Consider the following 18,072-nt stretch of genomic DNA (forward strand, 5'->3'; position numbering starts at 1 on the left):
GTGTTGTTACATGTACCTAGCTGAGCACAGGCCTTGCTCCTCTTCCCACTCTGCAATTTGTGCTTCAAATTCAGCTCCCCATCAGGCTACACTGAGGAAAAGAACCCTGATTTTCAAGAGAGGACGAAAGTACAGGGAAAATCATTGTCTCTGTCCTCACTAGCTGCAACATTTCCCACACCTCATGCATGGGGTGGGCTCATACACTGAAAGTCAAGGAGAGATCCTGTGACACTGCAGGACTCATCTGTGTAGCACTATGCTTTTAAAAACAGCCGCTTTCCTACCTTCCTTACTCACTGCTAGGTCCAACCATGAAATATAAGCATGCTAGCTGAAGTTCCTGGTAAAGTGGAATAGTTAATGTTGACATGTAATCTGTCATTAGGGTTCAGAGATAAACACCCCATAGAAATAAACGGGAACAGTGCACACCTCTCAGAACAAGGGGACTGTAAAGAATAAGCTCACAATCAGGAGGCTTCTTTTTGCAACCGTAAGGGTAAGACTTTCTCTCTTTTTTTTTTTTTTTTTTTTTTTTTTTAAGTGGAAGCTTAAAATTCTGTAGAATCTTAAGATGTCACGTACAGCTCAAAGGCAAGGCATTGGGCACAAAAAGGTTAGCTGAGAAGACAGTGGGAGTTTCCTTATGCCACACCTGCATCCGGGCAAAGAATATGTAACAAAAATCGGAGCCAGATCTTGTTGAGTTACAGCCTGCTCAAAAACTGCTTTTAGAGTGGAAATACTGACAAGTATTGACTAGAACAGTGCTAGTATAATCATTTCAAGATACACACCCGTCATTACTGCCTTACTGCTTGTAATAGTCATTTCACTTGTACAGCTAGTAAGTAAAATCACTGCCATATTTCAAGAGATGAGAAATTTAAGTTAATTTGCTCAGCTGTTTCAATTAATATCTGTATGTTTCCTTTTTGTAAGACACCATATAAAAGTAATACAGTTGGACCAAATACACAGGACTAACACCTTATTTACAAAAAGCTACATAATTAAGTAGTTTCCTTCATTTTCTAAAGCGTTGAGTGATTTCCTACCTGTACTGGTGGTCCCAGTTCCTGGGGTGGAGCATGAATAGTCAGTCGTGGGGGTAGAGGATGTGGTGGTCTGCGTGGTGACTGAGGTGGCCGAGGAGCCTGTCTCTCTGAGGCAGATGTTGGCTGCTGTTCTCTTGAACTTTCATGGGAGAAAGTGGACTCTGCAGCACTTGTACTTCCTTCACCTAAAATGCAAGGAAATATCACAATAAAAACACTGTACTCCACAAATCTATGACCAGAGTAATTCAGGCAGTACTTCTTTTAATTTACTGTCCTTAGTTGCAATGACAGAAGTATGACAACTTAAAAAAATTGATGTACAATGTAATACTTTATAAAGAATATGGGTCACTTCACCCACCACCCAAATGGAATCAATCCTGAAGCACGAGTAGTTTGAGATGAAGCTGCAATAAAAACTTACAGAACATATACCAAAATTGAAAATCAGGTTAACATGCTAAAGCAGACATTTCTACGAGTGCAAAAAGCAGTAATTGACCAACAGTGACAATTGAACAGTGCCTGGATTTAAAAAGTCATTTGAAAGACAGCATGTCTACACGTTAAAGAAACAATTAGCACCATGATAGGTAACTGTTCACCAATGACTCAGAGGGAAGAGGATCATCTACTGAATCATCAACAGCTCTTCCTGCAAGTAATGTTTTCCGTACAAATATTGAATACACCCAGTGCTAGTTAGCTTATAGAATTTTACTGGAGCACACCCCAAAGTGTGCTCCAGTAAATCTATCTTTTCCACCTCAAATTCAAAAATACATGTTTTAACAGAAAGAGCTCAGAAGGCTTGCACACATCCCCCCTCATAACCAGAGACTTTAGAGATAGCACAGATTAATTGTACCACTGTTTTGAGAGTCTGCTGCTCTCTGGTTGCTTTCTCCACCTCCCATGCTCTCTTCAGTTTCTGTACAAGGGTCTGTACCATCAGCACCCTAAAAATACATAAAACAGTGATTCAGTGCAAAACCCCACCAGGCCAATAATTGAAAGAGAATAGAAAAAGCTCATATAGGAAAGATGAAAACGTAAGAGATTTTATATACCGTACATAGTTGTAAAGAACAACCATGTATACATTTACACAAGTTTTAAAACCTATCTATATCAAAATATCATTTATTCAATATGTTTCAACTAATAAACATTTGTTGTTAAGAGTTACTCTTGGCTAGCTTCACAGCTACCATATTCTAGTATTATAAAGCTTATGCTGTGTCCTGTACTTTGTATTATCCAACCTTTCCACACATTGAAAAGTTTTTTACTGAAGAAGAAAACCAGTTGCAACATGAACTATATATACCACCTAACCACAAAATCCAATTTACTTGGATCAGTTCAAATTAAGGTTTTCCTTTCTCAACATGTGGATTACAATAGGAACAAGCTGTAACATCACAATTACCTCAAGAGATCTCATATGTCTACAAAAGGTTGCTACTCTTACCTCAGCATCATCTGCTTCATATCCATCATTGCCATCAGCACTCCCAGTTCCTTCATTACTATCATCACCTTCATCCCCCATTCCTGTATCTTCATCATCATCTTCATCCTCCTCTTCCTCATCTTCATAATCCTACAAATGTAGCATAACACAGGTTTAGGAAAAGCCCAAAAGGATAATATCTAGCTCTTATATAGTACTTTTCATCTATAGATCTCAAAGCCCTTTACAAAGGAGGTTAGTATCATTATCGCCATTTTAGAGAATGGCTAAATCATTTTGTAGTGTGCAATGAACAGATTTTCTCTAAAGGTCTCTTTCTAGAGATGTTCAGAATTCACTTTTAGGCATATACAAACTTCAAATGTAGTAGGTCAAGTGAAAAATTTGATTGTCACCTGGAGTAATGTGCAGTGACAAAGATGCATAAAAAAGTTTATATAGTGACTAATTAAAATATGCCTGCTTCACGCTAGTTCTCTTGGGTTACAGACTGTGTCATTGTATATGTTTGTACAGGATCTGGCATAATGAGGCTGGGATCGTAACTGGGGTCTCAGGGGATCAGGTTGAACCTCTCTAATCTGGCACTCCCTGGTCTGGCAACGTCCATGGTTTGGCATAGGCGCCGACTTCGTGGGTGCTCCAGGAGTGGAGCACCTATGGGGAAAAATTAGTGGTGCGGCACATCCACCGGTGCAAAGCTCCCCCCTCTCCCCACGCCTCTCGTGCGCCGGCGGCCCTGCGCTTACCAACTCCGCCTCCTCCCTCCCAGTGCTTCCGGAGTACCACAAACAGCTGATTCGCAGCGTTCAAGCTCCAGGAGGGAAGAGGAGGAACTGGGGTCGGCGGCTGGGACAGCAGGCAAGGGGCAAATGGCTGGGACCTAGGGCCAGCATTGGAGCTCCCAGGCGGGGGGCCAGTGGCCGGGACGGCAGGTGGCAGTGGGGCTTCCGGGCAGGGGGCCATGCTAGGTGCAAAGCCTGGGGGTGCTGCAGCATCCACTCCCCCCCCCCCACTTCCATCGCCTATGGAGACCTGCTGGCACTCTGCATTGACCTCCTGTGGTTCAGCAAATTCTCTGGTTCGGCACCGGTCAGGTCCTGAGGGTGCCGGACTAGAGAGGTTTAACCTGTATAAATAAGTTACATTAGTAACAGAAAAACTCAAGGTATTTGGTAATGTGAGTGTGATATATTCTGGGGGTTGGTTGATTTTTTTTTTTTTTTGTGAAGCAAGAAATACTGAGGATTTCACTTAAGGATAGGAATTTTTTTTTAATAGCTACTTCAAACTTACTTCTGTGCTGAAAACCTCTCCACAACCTGGCTAGCAGAGACATTTCATTATATAAATGAGTGCTTCAGTCAACTTCACAACAGTTCAAAAATCAAGCTGAGTTGAGTAAATAAATTTAAATGTCCAGCTGTATGAATAAGTGCAGAATTCCTATTAACAGGAATTGTGTGCTTAGTTTTTCCTGCATCAATGAGAAAATGTATTGTTTTAATTCTGCTCAGGCCAGGTAAATGGATGCGCAGAACTTCTAAGAGTGCATATGCTTTTCTATGTTTATTGTTAAACAGCAGAAGTTTGTAAATTGTGAGTTCGTCTTTACAAAGAAAAAACAAAACAAAACAATTTAATTGCTTTTTGGTAGCCACCTGCAGGATGAGCTGTTTATTTGCACAAAGTTATTGAAGATTACAAACTACAAATAAGCCAGACATACTTCTTGCTCGCCTTCATTTTCCTCATCATCATCCTCTTCGTCATCGCTGTCAATCACAATGACATCATCTCTCTTGGACTGACCATCCTGGGACGATGAGGTATTCTGTTGATCGGACTGAAGAGGTCCAAGATCTATTGGGAGGGACTGAGAGGTTTCTTCACTGTCTTCCATGGGAGCGTACTCTCCCTGGGTGACCCCCTTTAAAAGATAAAGGAAAGTTACTAAAATAAAAGTGATACTTCATATATGTGTTTTTAAAAATGTTTGCCACAGGAGAGATTAAGTCAATTTCCAATTCCATTTAACTTTTAAAGCCCTCCATGAGTGCTGCTAAAAGCAGCTGTGTCACCACTTGTGGTTCAGAACCTAGATCAGATTTGGGTCCACTCTACACTACAGTTGTGTTGTTGTAATCTGTTTGTGACACTCATCTTAACTGGTTGCAACAACCACATTTTTGTTGTGTCCACTCAGTAGCTTTTTGTTGGGTCCACAAACCATGCTACTACATGAATTCACACCTACCAAAGATGGCAATTATATTTGTATTGATGCATTCTGGGACAATCTGGGCATAGTGCCTGAATAAGGAGAAGTGCCCAGAGGATATGTAAACATAGCCTCGCTGGTAGCATATGCATAATATACTCTGGTTTACCCTAATACGCATACAGCTGGGAGAAAGGAGAACTGGCCAAATCAATTACAACAGCTCTGTTAGAGGAGCCCATCAACATACAAAAGAGTAGTATGCCAAACTGGTGGTGAGATGACAAGGAATCTGGCTCTAAATAAATACAAAGGAAAGACTAAGGCCTGGTCTACACTAGGACTTTAATTCGGATTTAGCTGCCTTAATCCGAATTAACCCTTCACCCGTCCACACTACAGAGCCAGTTAATTCGAATTAAAGGGCCCTTTAAATCGATTTCTGTACTCCACCTCGACGAACGGAGTAGAGCCTAAATCGATTTTGTTAATTCGAATTAGGGTTAGTGTGGACGCACACCACCGAATTACTGTGTTTAAGTTAATGGGGTAGTGTGGCCGCACACCACCGAATTAATGTGGTTTAAAACCGAATTAAGGTGCTTAGTGTGGCCGCGCACAATCGAATTTATACAACCTGTTTCCCAAATTCGAATTATCTAAATTCGGATTAATCCTGTAGTGTAGACATACCCTGAGGTACTGAACAGAACTACTGACATTGTCTTCACTGCCTATACGCTTTTGTGACCCCCCTCTCCTCCCAGTTCCTTGCTGACTGAAACATGCTCAACTATTTGTCACAGAATCTTTCTGCAACATAAAGCCAAAAAAATGAAAAAAAAGCAGTGTAGTCTGCGGGAACAAAGCAAGAAATTTAAGAATTTAGAACTCACAAACTCCAATCCTGGCTCTGATGTGACTCCTTTAATCCTTATGTCTCAGTTTCCCCCAAAAGTAAAATTACTACATAATTCAGTGGCAGTACTTAATGTTTATATAGTTCTTTGAAAATGTGAAGTTATATATACATGCCAAGTACTATCTATGGAGGTATGTGAAAATCGCAATCAAAATTAAATATACACTGAATGAAACTTCTAGCCCTAAAAATTGTTATAATCTATACAAAATGATTTCCATTACAAATCTCTAAATTATGACTGACATTTCACAAAGATGTTACCATCAACGAACGCTTTTCTAATAGCGACTAGATTGATATACAATGCTAACTTCCGCAATTGTTAAAATACAAAAGTGGTATTTGCAGGGAAGGGCTGTTCATGCTACAATTAAAATGAAGATTTTTTTTTTTTTTTTTGCTTACTTCTCCAATGGAGTCTTGAGAATCTTGATTGTAAATTTGAGTTTCTACCTCACCGTCAGTGCTTTCTTCTGCCGTGACTTCCTCCTGAAAAAGCATGTATTTTTCATAGTAAGAGAGTCAGTCAGACAGACAACTACCGTTTCTACATCAATGCCCAATACCTATCTTGCGACTGCTGACTAGCCTCTCTCCATCCAATCTCATATTTCTGCTTTTCTGACATCTCCTCATAAGTGTCATATGAGATTCCATTTTCTCTCTACATCTGAATATCCAGACCATGTCCAAATATTATTGCTGCTTCTTTCTCCATAACTCAAAGACCTGGCCTTCTCTCTATCCACACTGCTAAAACTCTTGCCCACGGCCTTATTTCTCATTTTCAATTTCTGCATCTCCTGCCTTCCTGACACCCACCTCATTCCTTTTAAGGCCTATTCAAAATACTGCTACGCTCAACTGCATGGATTTCAAATTAACAGTGTTTTCCTTAAACTAATAAAAATTCTACTCTTTAACACAAAGCCCCTGCCATTAAATGCTATAACTTTTGCTTTATTTGGAAGTTCAAGGTGTAGGCTATTCTAATGGTATAGAACAGGGGTTTACAACCTTCTTTCTGAGCCTGTCCCCCAACATGCTATAAAAACTCCATGGCCCACCTGTGCCACAAAAACTGGTTTTCTGCATATAAAAGCCAGGGGCGGCGTTAAGGAGTAGCAAGCAGGGCAATTGCCTGGGGCCCCTATGAAGCTGTTGCTCAGGCTTCAGCTTCAGCCCCAAGTGGTGGGGATTTGGCTTTCTGCCTTGGGCCCCAGCAAGTCTAATGCCAGCCCTGCTCGTCGGATCCCTGGTTGAGAACCACAGGATAAGAGTTTGTCAATTATCATTTTCACAAAAGGTCCCTGACTTTGCCAGCAACAGAATTTTAAAAGCTTTTGAAACAGGATCCTTGTCAAAAGCTTATTCCAATCTCAAATCCTGGGCGGGGCAAAATTATTCACTGGAAGTATTTTCCCTTCTTACAAACCTCAGGTCCAACTCTCTGTACGCTTCTCAGTTTCTTTGGAAGAGGTATATCCACTGTTTCCTCTGAAATTTGTTCCGAGTTTTCTACTGTGCTATCCTCTTCCTCCTCTCGTGGACGCTTGGGCAAGGAAGAACTTGGGGTAGCTGAAACTTGAAAGAGTCCTCGGTGTTATTTTCAAGAGCATTATGGCACACAAAAAGGGTTTAGGAAACTGGCAGAAAAGAAGATGATTTCAGATTTTTCTCAGAGACTGCCTCTTGCTCTATCCTCAACCATAGCACTTGGGACTGGATAGGAGTGTCTTGCTGTTCGCTCCTGGGGATGAACACACTAGGGCTGGCAGCAGAGCTTTCTGAGCTGCAGGCCCCCCTCTGTGAAACTGGCCCCTATTCAAAGTCCACCAGAACCCAGATTTGCTTCAGCTTTTTTGTTTGTTTTTCAGTAGTCTTGTTCCTGACAGAACGTGGTTGCTAACATTTCCGTGGGTAGCAGCAAAGACCATTAAAAATAGTCACAATGGGTAATTTTGGGGGGTAAATTTTGCAAATAACAGAAGCATCTATAATGACAGATGCTCAATGCAGCAGTAAGATCTAATTTTTTTTTAAATTGCCATCTAAGGCCTAGATGGGGGGCTTGAAGAAAGTACAGGTACAATCACAGAATATATGTTCAGTTCAGTTGATTTAGTTTGCTTTCCTACAGTAGTCATTTATAAAGTTTAGACCCAAACCTTTATATTAAACTCTGAATCTTCATACCAAAGCAAGATTGAGGAAATTGAGAAGCGAATGAGGGGAGATCCTGCTTTTTCCTGTAGCAAACAAGATTTAACATCCAGCACTAGTTTGAACAGACATGTGAACATTCACTTCTTGTTTCAGCTAGGATACCTTTTAGAAGTGTGCTAGGTCACATTTTTTAAAAGGTAACACTTTGGCAGGTGCAAGAAGGTAGGCCAGACCTCAGTCTTTTTGAAAGCCTACCCCACAATTTGAGCACGAAGCCATCAGCTGCTATTATATGCATTACGGCCTGATTCAATGAGGATCTGTAGTGGTTTGGGCACACCATGAGATTAGGCCCTGTATATTTATTTAGAGAATTAAACCAACCTGTACCAAACACTGCTGTGGAAGTGGAGGGCCTTTCTATCTGTGAGCTCTGTACGACCTCTACAATGGTGGGGGGTGGCTCTTGAGTTGCTGGCTCAATCTGAGGATGACTTTGCTGAGTGGGCTGCACAAAAGCTGTAGCTTGAGTCTGTTGCTGAACAGTTAAGATGGGTTGAGAGAGAGATGTCTGGACATTAGGACTGGTGGAGCGTACAGATCCACTTGTGCTTCCAAAGACCGGAACATGCTCTACTGGTCCTTCTGACTGCATAGCTGGAAAGCAAATGGTAGCACATTTTAATTGGCTTATAATTATCTAGTACAGTTCACATTACTTTTCACTTGAGAAAGCAGTGGATAGTGAGATTTAATGTTTCTCATGTATAGCCTGTTAACTGATTTAAAGGTATAAAAACTGTAAAAGCACAAAAAAATTAGCAAGGGGATTCAAGGTCAGGTAGAATACCAGAAGTTATATTTAGCTCTGAAATTGACTAGATTTCAAGGTAAAGGAGCCCCTTTAAGGTTATTTTAATTTAGATAGTTGCCCTTTATTTAGAACACTTACCTTCTTGGGTTTCCACCTGTGTTGTAGGCATAACTGTGGCTGTTGGAGTAGTGGTTGGATTTGTAACTGTAGCAGGAGTAACCATTGGACGGATACTTGCTCTTGGAGTAGATTTACTCCCGGGTATGGCAGTAGCAGTCACTTTACTTGGAGTTGACACAACAGGCGTTGGCTTAATGTTTGCTGTTGGTGGATCTGAAGTGCTAGCACTGGAAATAGGACACTGGTTTTATTTGTGCTAACAAAGTCAGGGTCAGACTTACAAGTGTATCAAATTCAGTTTTCTAACAAAATATCAAATGTTGATTTAAAAAAGTTTCACAACAACATTTAAAACAAATCATGGCATAGTACTAGTATCTAAGCTAAATTATTATTTAATTGGCATCACAGAGACTTGGTGGGATGCCCACATGGGTGAAAGTGATCATGAAATGATAGATTTCATGATTCTATGGAAAGGAAGGAGTGAGAGCAGCAGAATAAGAACTGTGGACTTCAAAAAGACGACTGACAAATACAGAGAACTGGAAGGCAGGGTCCCATGGGAAGAAAATCTAAGGGATACAGGAGAGTTGGCAACTTCTAGAGGTCACAACATTAAAGGCAGAATGGCAAACTATCCTGATGCAAAGGAAGATAGGAAGAATAGTAAGACGCCAATGTGTCTCCATTAGGAGCTCTTTTATGACATGAAAAATCAAAAAGGAATCCTACAAAAAGTGAAAACATGGACAAATTGCTCAGGAGTACAAAAGAATAGCACAAGCAAGTACGAACAAATTCTGAAAAGTTAAAGCACAAAACAAGTTACAGCTAATAAGGGACATAAAAGGTAATAAGAGGCAGCTCTTCAAAGACATTTACAGCAAGAGAAAGACGAAAGTGTAGGCTTCTACTTAGTGGGGAAGGAGACCAAGTAAGAGATGACATTTGGAAGGCTAAGGTTTTTAATGTCTATTCTGCTTCAGTCTTCACTAAAAAAGAAGAGTAGTAACCAGATACTTAATACAATTAATATTATCAACAAGAAGGGAAGAGAGCAAGTCAAAATAGGGAAAGATCGGGTTAAAGAATATTTGTATAAGTTAGATGTATTAAATTCAACAGGGCCAAAAGAAATACATCCTAGGGTACTTAAGGAACTAGCTGAAGCCATCTTGGAATTGTTAGCAATTATTATCTGAGAACTCAAGGAGGATGGGTGAGGTCCCAAAGGACTGGAGAAAGGCAAGGAGAGTACTTATCTTTAAAAAAAGGGAACAAAGAGGATGCAGGGAATTATAGACCAGACAGCCTAACTTCAGTACCTGGAAAGATACTGGGACAAATTATTAAATAATTTGTAAGCACTTAGGGGATAAGAGGGTTATAAAGGACAGACAGCATGAATCTGTCAAGAACAAATCATGCCAAACCAACCTAATTTCCCTCTTTCACAGGATTACTGGCCTTAGGGTGACCAGATGATAACTCCAAAATATCGGGACCGCCACAGGGGGAGTGCCTTTTCAATTGTTACACTCACTCAGCACGTCCGGGTCTTCGGCGGCACTCCAGCGGCGGGTCCTTCAGTCGCTGACGGTCCTTGGCGGCATTTTGGTGGCGGGTAATAAATCTTGCCACCGAAGAAAGAAGTACCCGCCGCCGGAGTGCCGCCAAAGACCCGGACGTGCTGGGTGAGTGTAACAATTGAAAAGTCACTCCCCCTGCCTGTTACCGCCGCCTAAGCAACCGAAAAAAAAAAAAAAGGGCCGCCGCGCCCGTAACAAAATATCAGGAGAAATGGCGTCCCGACCATACACATGGGACAAACTGCTCAATGTCTGGTCACCCTAACTGGCCTAGTGAATCGGGGGAACCAGCAGATGTGATGTGTCTTGATTTTAATAAGGCTTTTGACACTGTTACCACAACAGTCTCATAAGCAAACTCAGGAAATGTAGTCTATATGAAATTGCTTTAGGGTGAGAGCATAACTGGTTGAAAGACTATACTCAAGCTGGGAAGGCATATCTTTAGGGGTCCTGCAGGCCTGAGTCTGGTACTATTCAATATTAGAAGGATAGAATATTAGAAGGATTAGAATTCAAAACCAACCTTGAAAAATTAGAGAATTGGACTGAAATCAAGATGAAATTCAATAAAGACAAGTGCAAAGTACCACACTCAGGAAGGAAAAAAAATCAAATAACGAACACAAAATGGGAAATAACTAGCTAAGTGGTAGTTCTGCTGAAAAGTATCTGGGAATTATAGTGGATCACAGATTGAAAATCAACAATGGCTGCAGTTGCAAAAAAGGCTTATATCATTCTGGGGTGTATTAACAGGAGTGCCGTATGTAAGACATGGTAAGTAATTGTCCCACTCTACTCGGCATTGGTTAGGCCTGAGATAGAGTAATGTCCAGTTCTGGGTGCCACACTTTAGAAAAGATGTTTATAATTGAAGAGACCAGAGGAGAGCAACAACTGGGTGATGGGGTAACAAAATGGCAGATGAAATTCAATGTTGATAAATGCAAAGTAATGCACATTGGAAAACATAATCCCAACTATACATATAAAATCATGGGGTCTAAATTAGCTGTTACCACTCGAGAGAGAGAGATAGATCTTGGCATCATTGTGGATAGTTCTCTGAAAACATCCACTCAACATGTAGCAGCAGTCAAAAAAGCTAAGAGAATGTTGGCAATAATTAAGAAAGGGATAGATAAGATGACAAAATATCATATTGCCTCTATATAAATCCATGGTATGCCCACATCTTGAATACTGCATGCAGATGTGGTCACCCCATCTCAAAAAAGATATATTGGAATTGGAAAAGGTTCAGAAAAGGGCAACAAAATGATTAGGGGCATGGAACAGCTTCCATATGAGGAGAGATTAATAAGAGTCATCTCTTTTCCAAGCTGAAAAGTCTGAATAAGGGGGGATATGACAGAGGTCTATAAAATCATGACTGGTGTGGAGAAAGTAAATAAGGAAGTGTTATTTACTCCCTCTCATAACACAAGAGCTAGGGGTCACCGAATGAAATTAATAGGCAGCAGGAAGTATTTGAACAAAAGGAAGTATTCCTTCACACAACACACAGTCAACCTGTGGAACTCTTTGCCAGAGGATGTTGTGAAGGCCAAGACTATAACAGGGTTCAAAAAAGAACTAGATAAGTTCATTGACAATAAGTCCATCAATGGCTATTAGCCAGGATGGGCAGGAATGGTGTCTCAAGCCTCTGTTTGCCAGAAGCTGGGAATAGGTAACAGGGGATGGATCACTTGATGATTGCCTGTTCTGTTCATTCCCTCTGGGGCACCTGGCATTGGCCACTGTTGGAAGACAGGTTACTGGGCTAGATGGACCTTTGGTCTGAGCCAGTATGGCCGTTCTTATGTTCTAACAATAATGATAAGAACATAAGAACAGCCGTACCGGGTCAGACCAAAGGTCCATCTAGCCCAGTATCCTGTCTACCGACAGTGGCCAATGCCAGGTGCCCCAGAGGGAGTGGACCAACAGGCAATGATCAAGTGATCTCTCTCCTGCCATCCATCTCCATCCTCTGACAAATAGAGGCTAGGGACACCATTCCTTACCCATCCTGGCTAATAGCCATTCATGGACTTAACCACCATGGATTTATCCAGTTCTCCTTTAAACGCTGTTATAGTCCTAGCCTAGGATAAAATGTTTAGAAATTCTGACCTATGAGGAAAGGTTTAAAAAAACTGGGTAGGTTTAAGTCTAGAGAAAAGACAACCGGGGGAAAGGGCATGATAAACAGTCTTCAAATACGTTAACGGCTGTTATAAAGAGGATGGTGATTAGTTTTCCATGTCCACTGAAGGTGAGACAAGATATAATGGCTTAATCTGCAGAAAGGGAGATTTAGGTTAGATATTAGGAAAAAGTACAAGGGTAGTTAAATTAAGAAGAGGTTACCAAGTGAAGTTGTAAATCCCCATCACTGGATGTTTTCAAAATCAGGTTGGACAAACACCTGTCAGGAATGGTCTAGGTTTACCTGGTCCTGCCTTAGTGCAGGGGGCTGGACTTAACGACCTCTCGGGGTCCTTTCCAGCACTACATACTTATGATTCCATAATCAACAGCTACCTTCAAAGTTTTGTTCATAATTATCATTCTTGCATATCTCCACTAGAAAAGATTCTGCAGGGCAAATTATGCCCGGTGCACAACCCCATAGCCTTGATAGATGTGATTAACTAGAAATCTGCATGGCTCCAGGCGATAAAGTGCTGTCTATACTGGCGCTTTTCAGCACTAAAACTTTTGTCGCTCAGGGGTGTGTTTTTTCACATCCCTGAACAACTAAAGTTTTAGCGCTGAAAGTGGCAGTGTAGACACAGCCTTATAATTGTCACTGAAGTCAACTGATATGGCTTAATACAGAGGGAGAATATCTGCTGAATAAGAATGATGCGAGTGATTTTTACAGTCACTTCTCAAGATCAGAACTTCATTTTAAAGAGATACCAGGATTTTAAAAATCAAAGATGTGTATCATTGTTACAAGAACACCTGGGGTCAAAACTGTTCCAAGAACAGAAATGTAAGATTATAAAGCCATAAAGATTATACATCTTCACAGCCTGGTGTAGTATCTGAAACGGCTTATAATTTTTCAAATGGACTAGATTTCAAGTTCACAGTGTACCTAAATGTGACAGTTTAGCAGTAAATGACTTAACTGGTTAGATTTGCCTCAGGAGGCAGACAGTTCAGTTAGTCCATAGCTCAGTATTAGCATTAAGCAGTCAGTAACTTCCAAAAACTGTTCAAAAATTCTTAAATGCAAAAGCCTTTAATTCATTTTAATTCATTCCTACAGTTCAAAACAAAAAATATAGACATAGCAACTGGACAAAAAAGAACCTACAACTTACATTCCTCTTTCACCTGAAGCTGGAGTAGATTTGAGTGTAATCTGCCTCTGCTGTTCCGGAACCTATTAGACATAAGTGTTTCTGTACATTATATGATTCCATTGCCAAATATTAAGCCAGCAGGCTCTATAAAATAATCCAAAAATGCAATTTTGATTACTGCTTCAGTAGACAGATCTCCTTAATTACAATCGTTTCAACTACGGATTTGGCAGAATACCAGGTGAAGTTCCATGCTTACTCTCAAATATTCTGAGCTTGCTCAAGCAAGTCAAGTATTTTCTGGGATACCCATGATAATGCAGTTTTTTCAGTCAGCCAAAAAGAGTACTGATTAATTCTGTTCTATTGGAAAGAATCATATTTACTGTTGGACCAGGATGCAAGCTCAAAGTGTTAGCACCATAGTCCTGTGATATTGTATGTGCATATAAGACTGCAGACAGAATCAATGAGAGGAGCACTGTTTGAACGCTCCTCTGGTGAAACCTAGTCAGTAAAACAATTATATGCTTTTGTTAGCAATGGAAAGTTTGAATCCCACCAGAACGAATTTTTTGTTATTAACTTCTAATGCGCCGAAGAGCTGTTTCCCTTCCTTCCAAGACCAACTGGCTTTGGCACACTGGAGGTGGTATGTACTGTTTTGGGTTTCCAGCCACATTATTCTGGGTATTAAAAAGACTGGAAGAGGTTGTGTCTGTTGAATTTCCACCTGCTATCAGAGATATGGTATTAGGGAAGGGGCACCACACAGGAACTCTTCCAATTCACAACTGCTCCGTTACTGTGAACTCAAAGCCCACACATTGTTAGACACAAACCTTTCTGTTTCACTACATATGCTAATACAGCTAACAAAATCTTCACATATCTTGTACCTTACCTTATTAGTAGACTCTGGAGGCTCATCTCGCTGTTCATGGTGCCTCTCTTGTTGCTCTCTTAGCTCTCTCTCCAGGCGGCAAATGCGACCTTCATACTGTGATTTGAGTGCACTCATCCGCACCTCTAACTCAGTCTTTTGCTCTTCTAATGCACTACTCTTTTGTTTCCACTCGTCATTTTCTTTTGTCAGCTGTTCTTTCGTACCTAATCAAGTAACAAAGCATTCCATTTTTTCACTGTAAAACTGCCTACCAAATCTTTGTGCACTGAAAGTCTGTTTGCTTTTATAAGTTAATGAAGTTCTTTAAGCAGAGACCTAGGTGTACTAACACACTGTAAGTGATAAAACTATTTCTTAGTGATAGCTTGTGTGATTTTTTTGAAAATATGGTTAGCAATTGTAAATTTGAAATATCGAGGGACTGTATGTTTTCTCCAACCTGCAGAAAGCAGGCACTAGTAATTTCATTCCTTCCTGATTAACACTGAACTTGCGGAAAGAAAGGAATGTCCTTTGTCCGGTTAAGTTATGTGGGATAAATACCTGGGTGATAAGCAAGGACAATATCCTCTGACTCATCTAAAATAACTCTCAGATTAGTTATTGGCCTCTTAACTGATACCAAGTCAAACATTTTTACAGATTCCAACATTGAATAACTAACTGTATATAGCTGAAAAACCTGCCCAATGAACAGCTACATTCAAAGTTTAATTTTAGAAACTTACAGTTTACATCATAGTTAATTTCTGGCTGAAGTTTACCCAAGAAGACCAGAGTTTTCTCCAGGGTTTCAGCCCAGAAAATTTCTCCATAAAACCAATGAAAAAAATGGAAAACCCTTAAGGCAGAGTAGGGTAACTTACCAGCTAACTGTGCAATTTTCTGCTTGGCAGCCAGCAGGGTCTTCCTAGTCTTCTCCTCCTTCTCAGTTATCTGTTGCCTGAGCTGTTCTTCCTGTGTTGTTCTCTCTTGCAAATCTTGATGAAGACGAGAAAGTTCTGACTGTAGCTGAGATATCTGTTCCTGAAGACTTCTGGCTTCACTTTCTTTCTCTGCTATAGTCTGCAGGAAAAAAAAAAAAGATAATTTAGCTACCAGCTATAATAAGCTACCTTAAAACTAGGTGGTGAGTGCGTCAGACACAAAACACAGCCAATGAGCTGAGGTACTAACTAATCACTTTAGTTAAGGTAGTAAAAGTTCTCAGTGGTATAATATTCCAGCTCCTCCAACACAGATAGAGAGAGAACACACATACTTCACAGGGTACAGTGAAGATTTGTTTGTAAAGTGCTTTTAAAACATATGTAGAAACTAAAAATATTGCTCTCTTCTTACCTTCTGTAAATTTTCAATCTGATTCTCCAGGGCTTTTGTCTTTACCTCAGCCTGGCTGAGAGACTCTTTCAGTTCTTGTATTTCCTGGACAGAAGCTTGCTGTTCTTGTTCTTCTGCATAAGACTGAGTTGATGTCTCAGCAACCACCTGAAACATTGCAAATTGGTCAGGTCCGGGTTGTGGGTTTTTTGTTTTGTTTTTTAAAAAGGAGCCATCAGATGTAGAAAGCTATCACTTTTATACACAACACTACCAGATGGGCACTGATCATCAGAAATGGTCTAAGCAGGATACAGAAAGGAATTATGATGCTCTCTTAAGGGCTGTTTCATACATCACACATTCAAACAACATACAGCATATTATTCTTTGGACATTTCAAAGTTAAAGCCAGAATTTCATAGGCAAGTTTCTGTATCAGAAGTAATGTTAGGCACGTTTTTAGTTTTTAAAACTAATTCAGATATTATAAACAGTAATACATATGAAGACTCTGCTGAAAATGTACTGTTCAATTTCTTAAATAATCAGAATTTACATCTACCTTGTCATATTGCGCTTTCAGCTCTTCATACTGAGTCTTGTATCGTCGTCCAATTTTCTTGACCTGTGTTATAGTTTTGACTTTTTCTTGTATGTCAGCCACTTTATTCTCTAGCTCCTTCTGAAGAGTGTCCTTTTCAGTTCTTATTTTAGTTAGCTCATCTCTGAGGGTCTGGACCAGATTCTGGCTTGTAGTCAGAGATGCATTAGATCTAAACACCAAAATTGGATGAAGAGATGCATGAGATCTTGCCAAGAGATAAACAAAGTCAATACATTTTGATATTGCTATATTTTTGTACTGTCATAGTCATCATGAGTGAATATATATTCAAAGTAAAGTACCCATATTGAATCAAATTATAAAAGTTAAATTTGGAGTCATTTGGCTACTTATTTTAAATGTCCTGTTTCCAAACAAATTAACACTTCACTTTTTATAACTAGGAGTATAAAAAGGAGTTAAATTGCTGAACAAACACCAAAGGCTTAACACTTATATCGGGACATTTAGTAGTTTCATTTCCTGATGTTGTCTTATTTTAAATATTACATAGTAAAACAGACTTTTAGTATGCAGAACTTTCCACAAGTTTCCTTATACCGTACCTTGCTATTTCTGCTTTAAGCCTGCCTGTTTCTTCACTCATCTGTTGTATGCGTTTGGTATTTGCCTCCTTCTCTGAAAGGAGTTTCCGATATTCTTCAAGATCAGTGTCTTTCTGTTGGCTCAGTAAATGCTGAAAGATATTTGTAATCTGAATAGTCTTGATTCTTGCAAAAAGAAAACATATTAGAATTCTACAGAATCTGTACATGTTGGTGATTGTTGCTTTTGTGCTCTGTCAATGATGGTTTAGAACTGCATTCTAAGTTAGGCATGTAATATTGTATAAAAAAAAAAAGGATGACCATGTTTACACTAAGGTATCACCACTAATGTATCACCACTGTTGCACAATTGTGATAAATCTCAAACAAAGCATACCTTGTAAGTTATCATTGGAAAAGTTGTAAGCTGTTGAACAATGTTATCCTGTTTATATGAGTGTAGTATCATTGCATACGAAGTTATGAATCTTTGCTATGTGTTTGTATCTCAAACATGTTGTGTTCCTGGGTAACACACACAAGACAGATTTAAATCAAGACCAGTCAGCTATGGTTGATGGACCATTAAGGAGAATCAACTCTTCCAGTGGGCCCCTTCCAACTATGCCTCAGAGAGCATGTAGACAATTGATGCCTCATGAATCGGCAAGGGCACGTAGAACATGTGATTCATGACTCCATGTTTGAGACTAACTTTCCATGCACATGGACTGAGAATATAAATAGAGACTGTGACATTATCCTTTTGCCTCTTTCTTGCTCCTCATCTCTGGACTATGATTTCTATAACAAAGGGAAGCTTTAAACAATGGACTGAGGATCCCCAATCATTTGGATGACCCAAAGAGACTTATTACAAACTGGCTGATTTAACATCACTGCTATTATCCTGATCTACAAACTCTGAAATCAACTGTAATGTATATGATTCATTTTAACCTTTTAATCACTCTTCTTTTCTTTA

At 39.9% G+C, this 18,072-nt stretch overlaps 1 protein-coding gene across 2 annotated transcripts in view; it reads right to left on the minus strand.

Moving 5' to 3' along the window:
* Positions 1-18,072, minus strand: part of LOC112103410 (nucleoprotein TPR) — a 70,046-nt gene that overhangs the window by 12,514 nt on the left and 39,460 nt on the right. For both annotated transcript variants that reach the window (XM_024195140.2, XM_024195138.2), the window contains exons 30-43: positions 17,106-17,236; positions 16,498-16,708; positions 15,954-16,100; positions 15,479-15,677; positions 14,610-14,815; positions 13,724-13,785; positions 8,806-9,014; positions 8,238-8,510; positions 7,123-7,271; positions 6,093-6,176; positions 4,271-4,471; positions 2,539-2,670; positions 1,933-2,023; positions 1,062-1,246 (exon numbers count right to left, since the gene is read on the minus strand). In XM_024195140.2, the coding sequence (XP_024050908.2) occupies positions 1,062-1,246; positions 1,933-2,023; positions 2,539-2,670; positions 4,271-4,471; positions 6,093-6,176; positions 7,123-7,271; positions 8,238-8,510; positions 8,806-9,014; positions 13,724-13,785; positions 14,610-14,815; positions 15,479-15,677; positions 15,954-16,100; positions 16,498-16,708; positions 17,106-17,236 (2,280 nt within the window). The remainder of the gene's footprint in view (positions 1-1,061; positions 1,247-1,932; positions 2,024-2,538; positions 2,671-4,270; positions 4,472-6,092; positions 6,177-7,122; positions 7,272-8,237; positions 8,511-8,805; positions 9,015-13,723; positions 13,786-14,609; positions 14,816-15,478; positions 15,678-15,953; positions 16,101-16,497; positions 16,709-17,105; positions 17,237-18,072) is intronic.

The sequence above is a fragment of the Terrapene carolina genome, unplaced genomic scaffold, assembly GCF_002925995.2.
Source record: "Terrapene carolina triunguis isolate 2854851 unplaced genomic scaffold, T_m_triunguis-2.0 Scaffold211, whole genome shotgun sequence".
In the NCBI taxonomy this organism is placed as follows: Eukaryota; Metazoa; Chordata; order Testudines; family Emydidae; genus Terrapene; species Terrapene triunguis.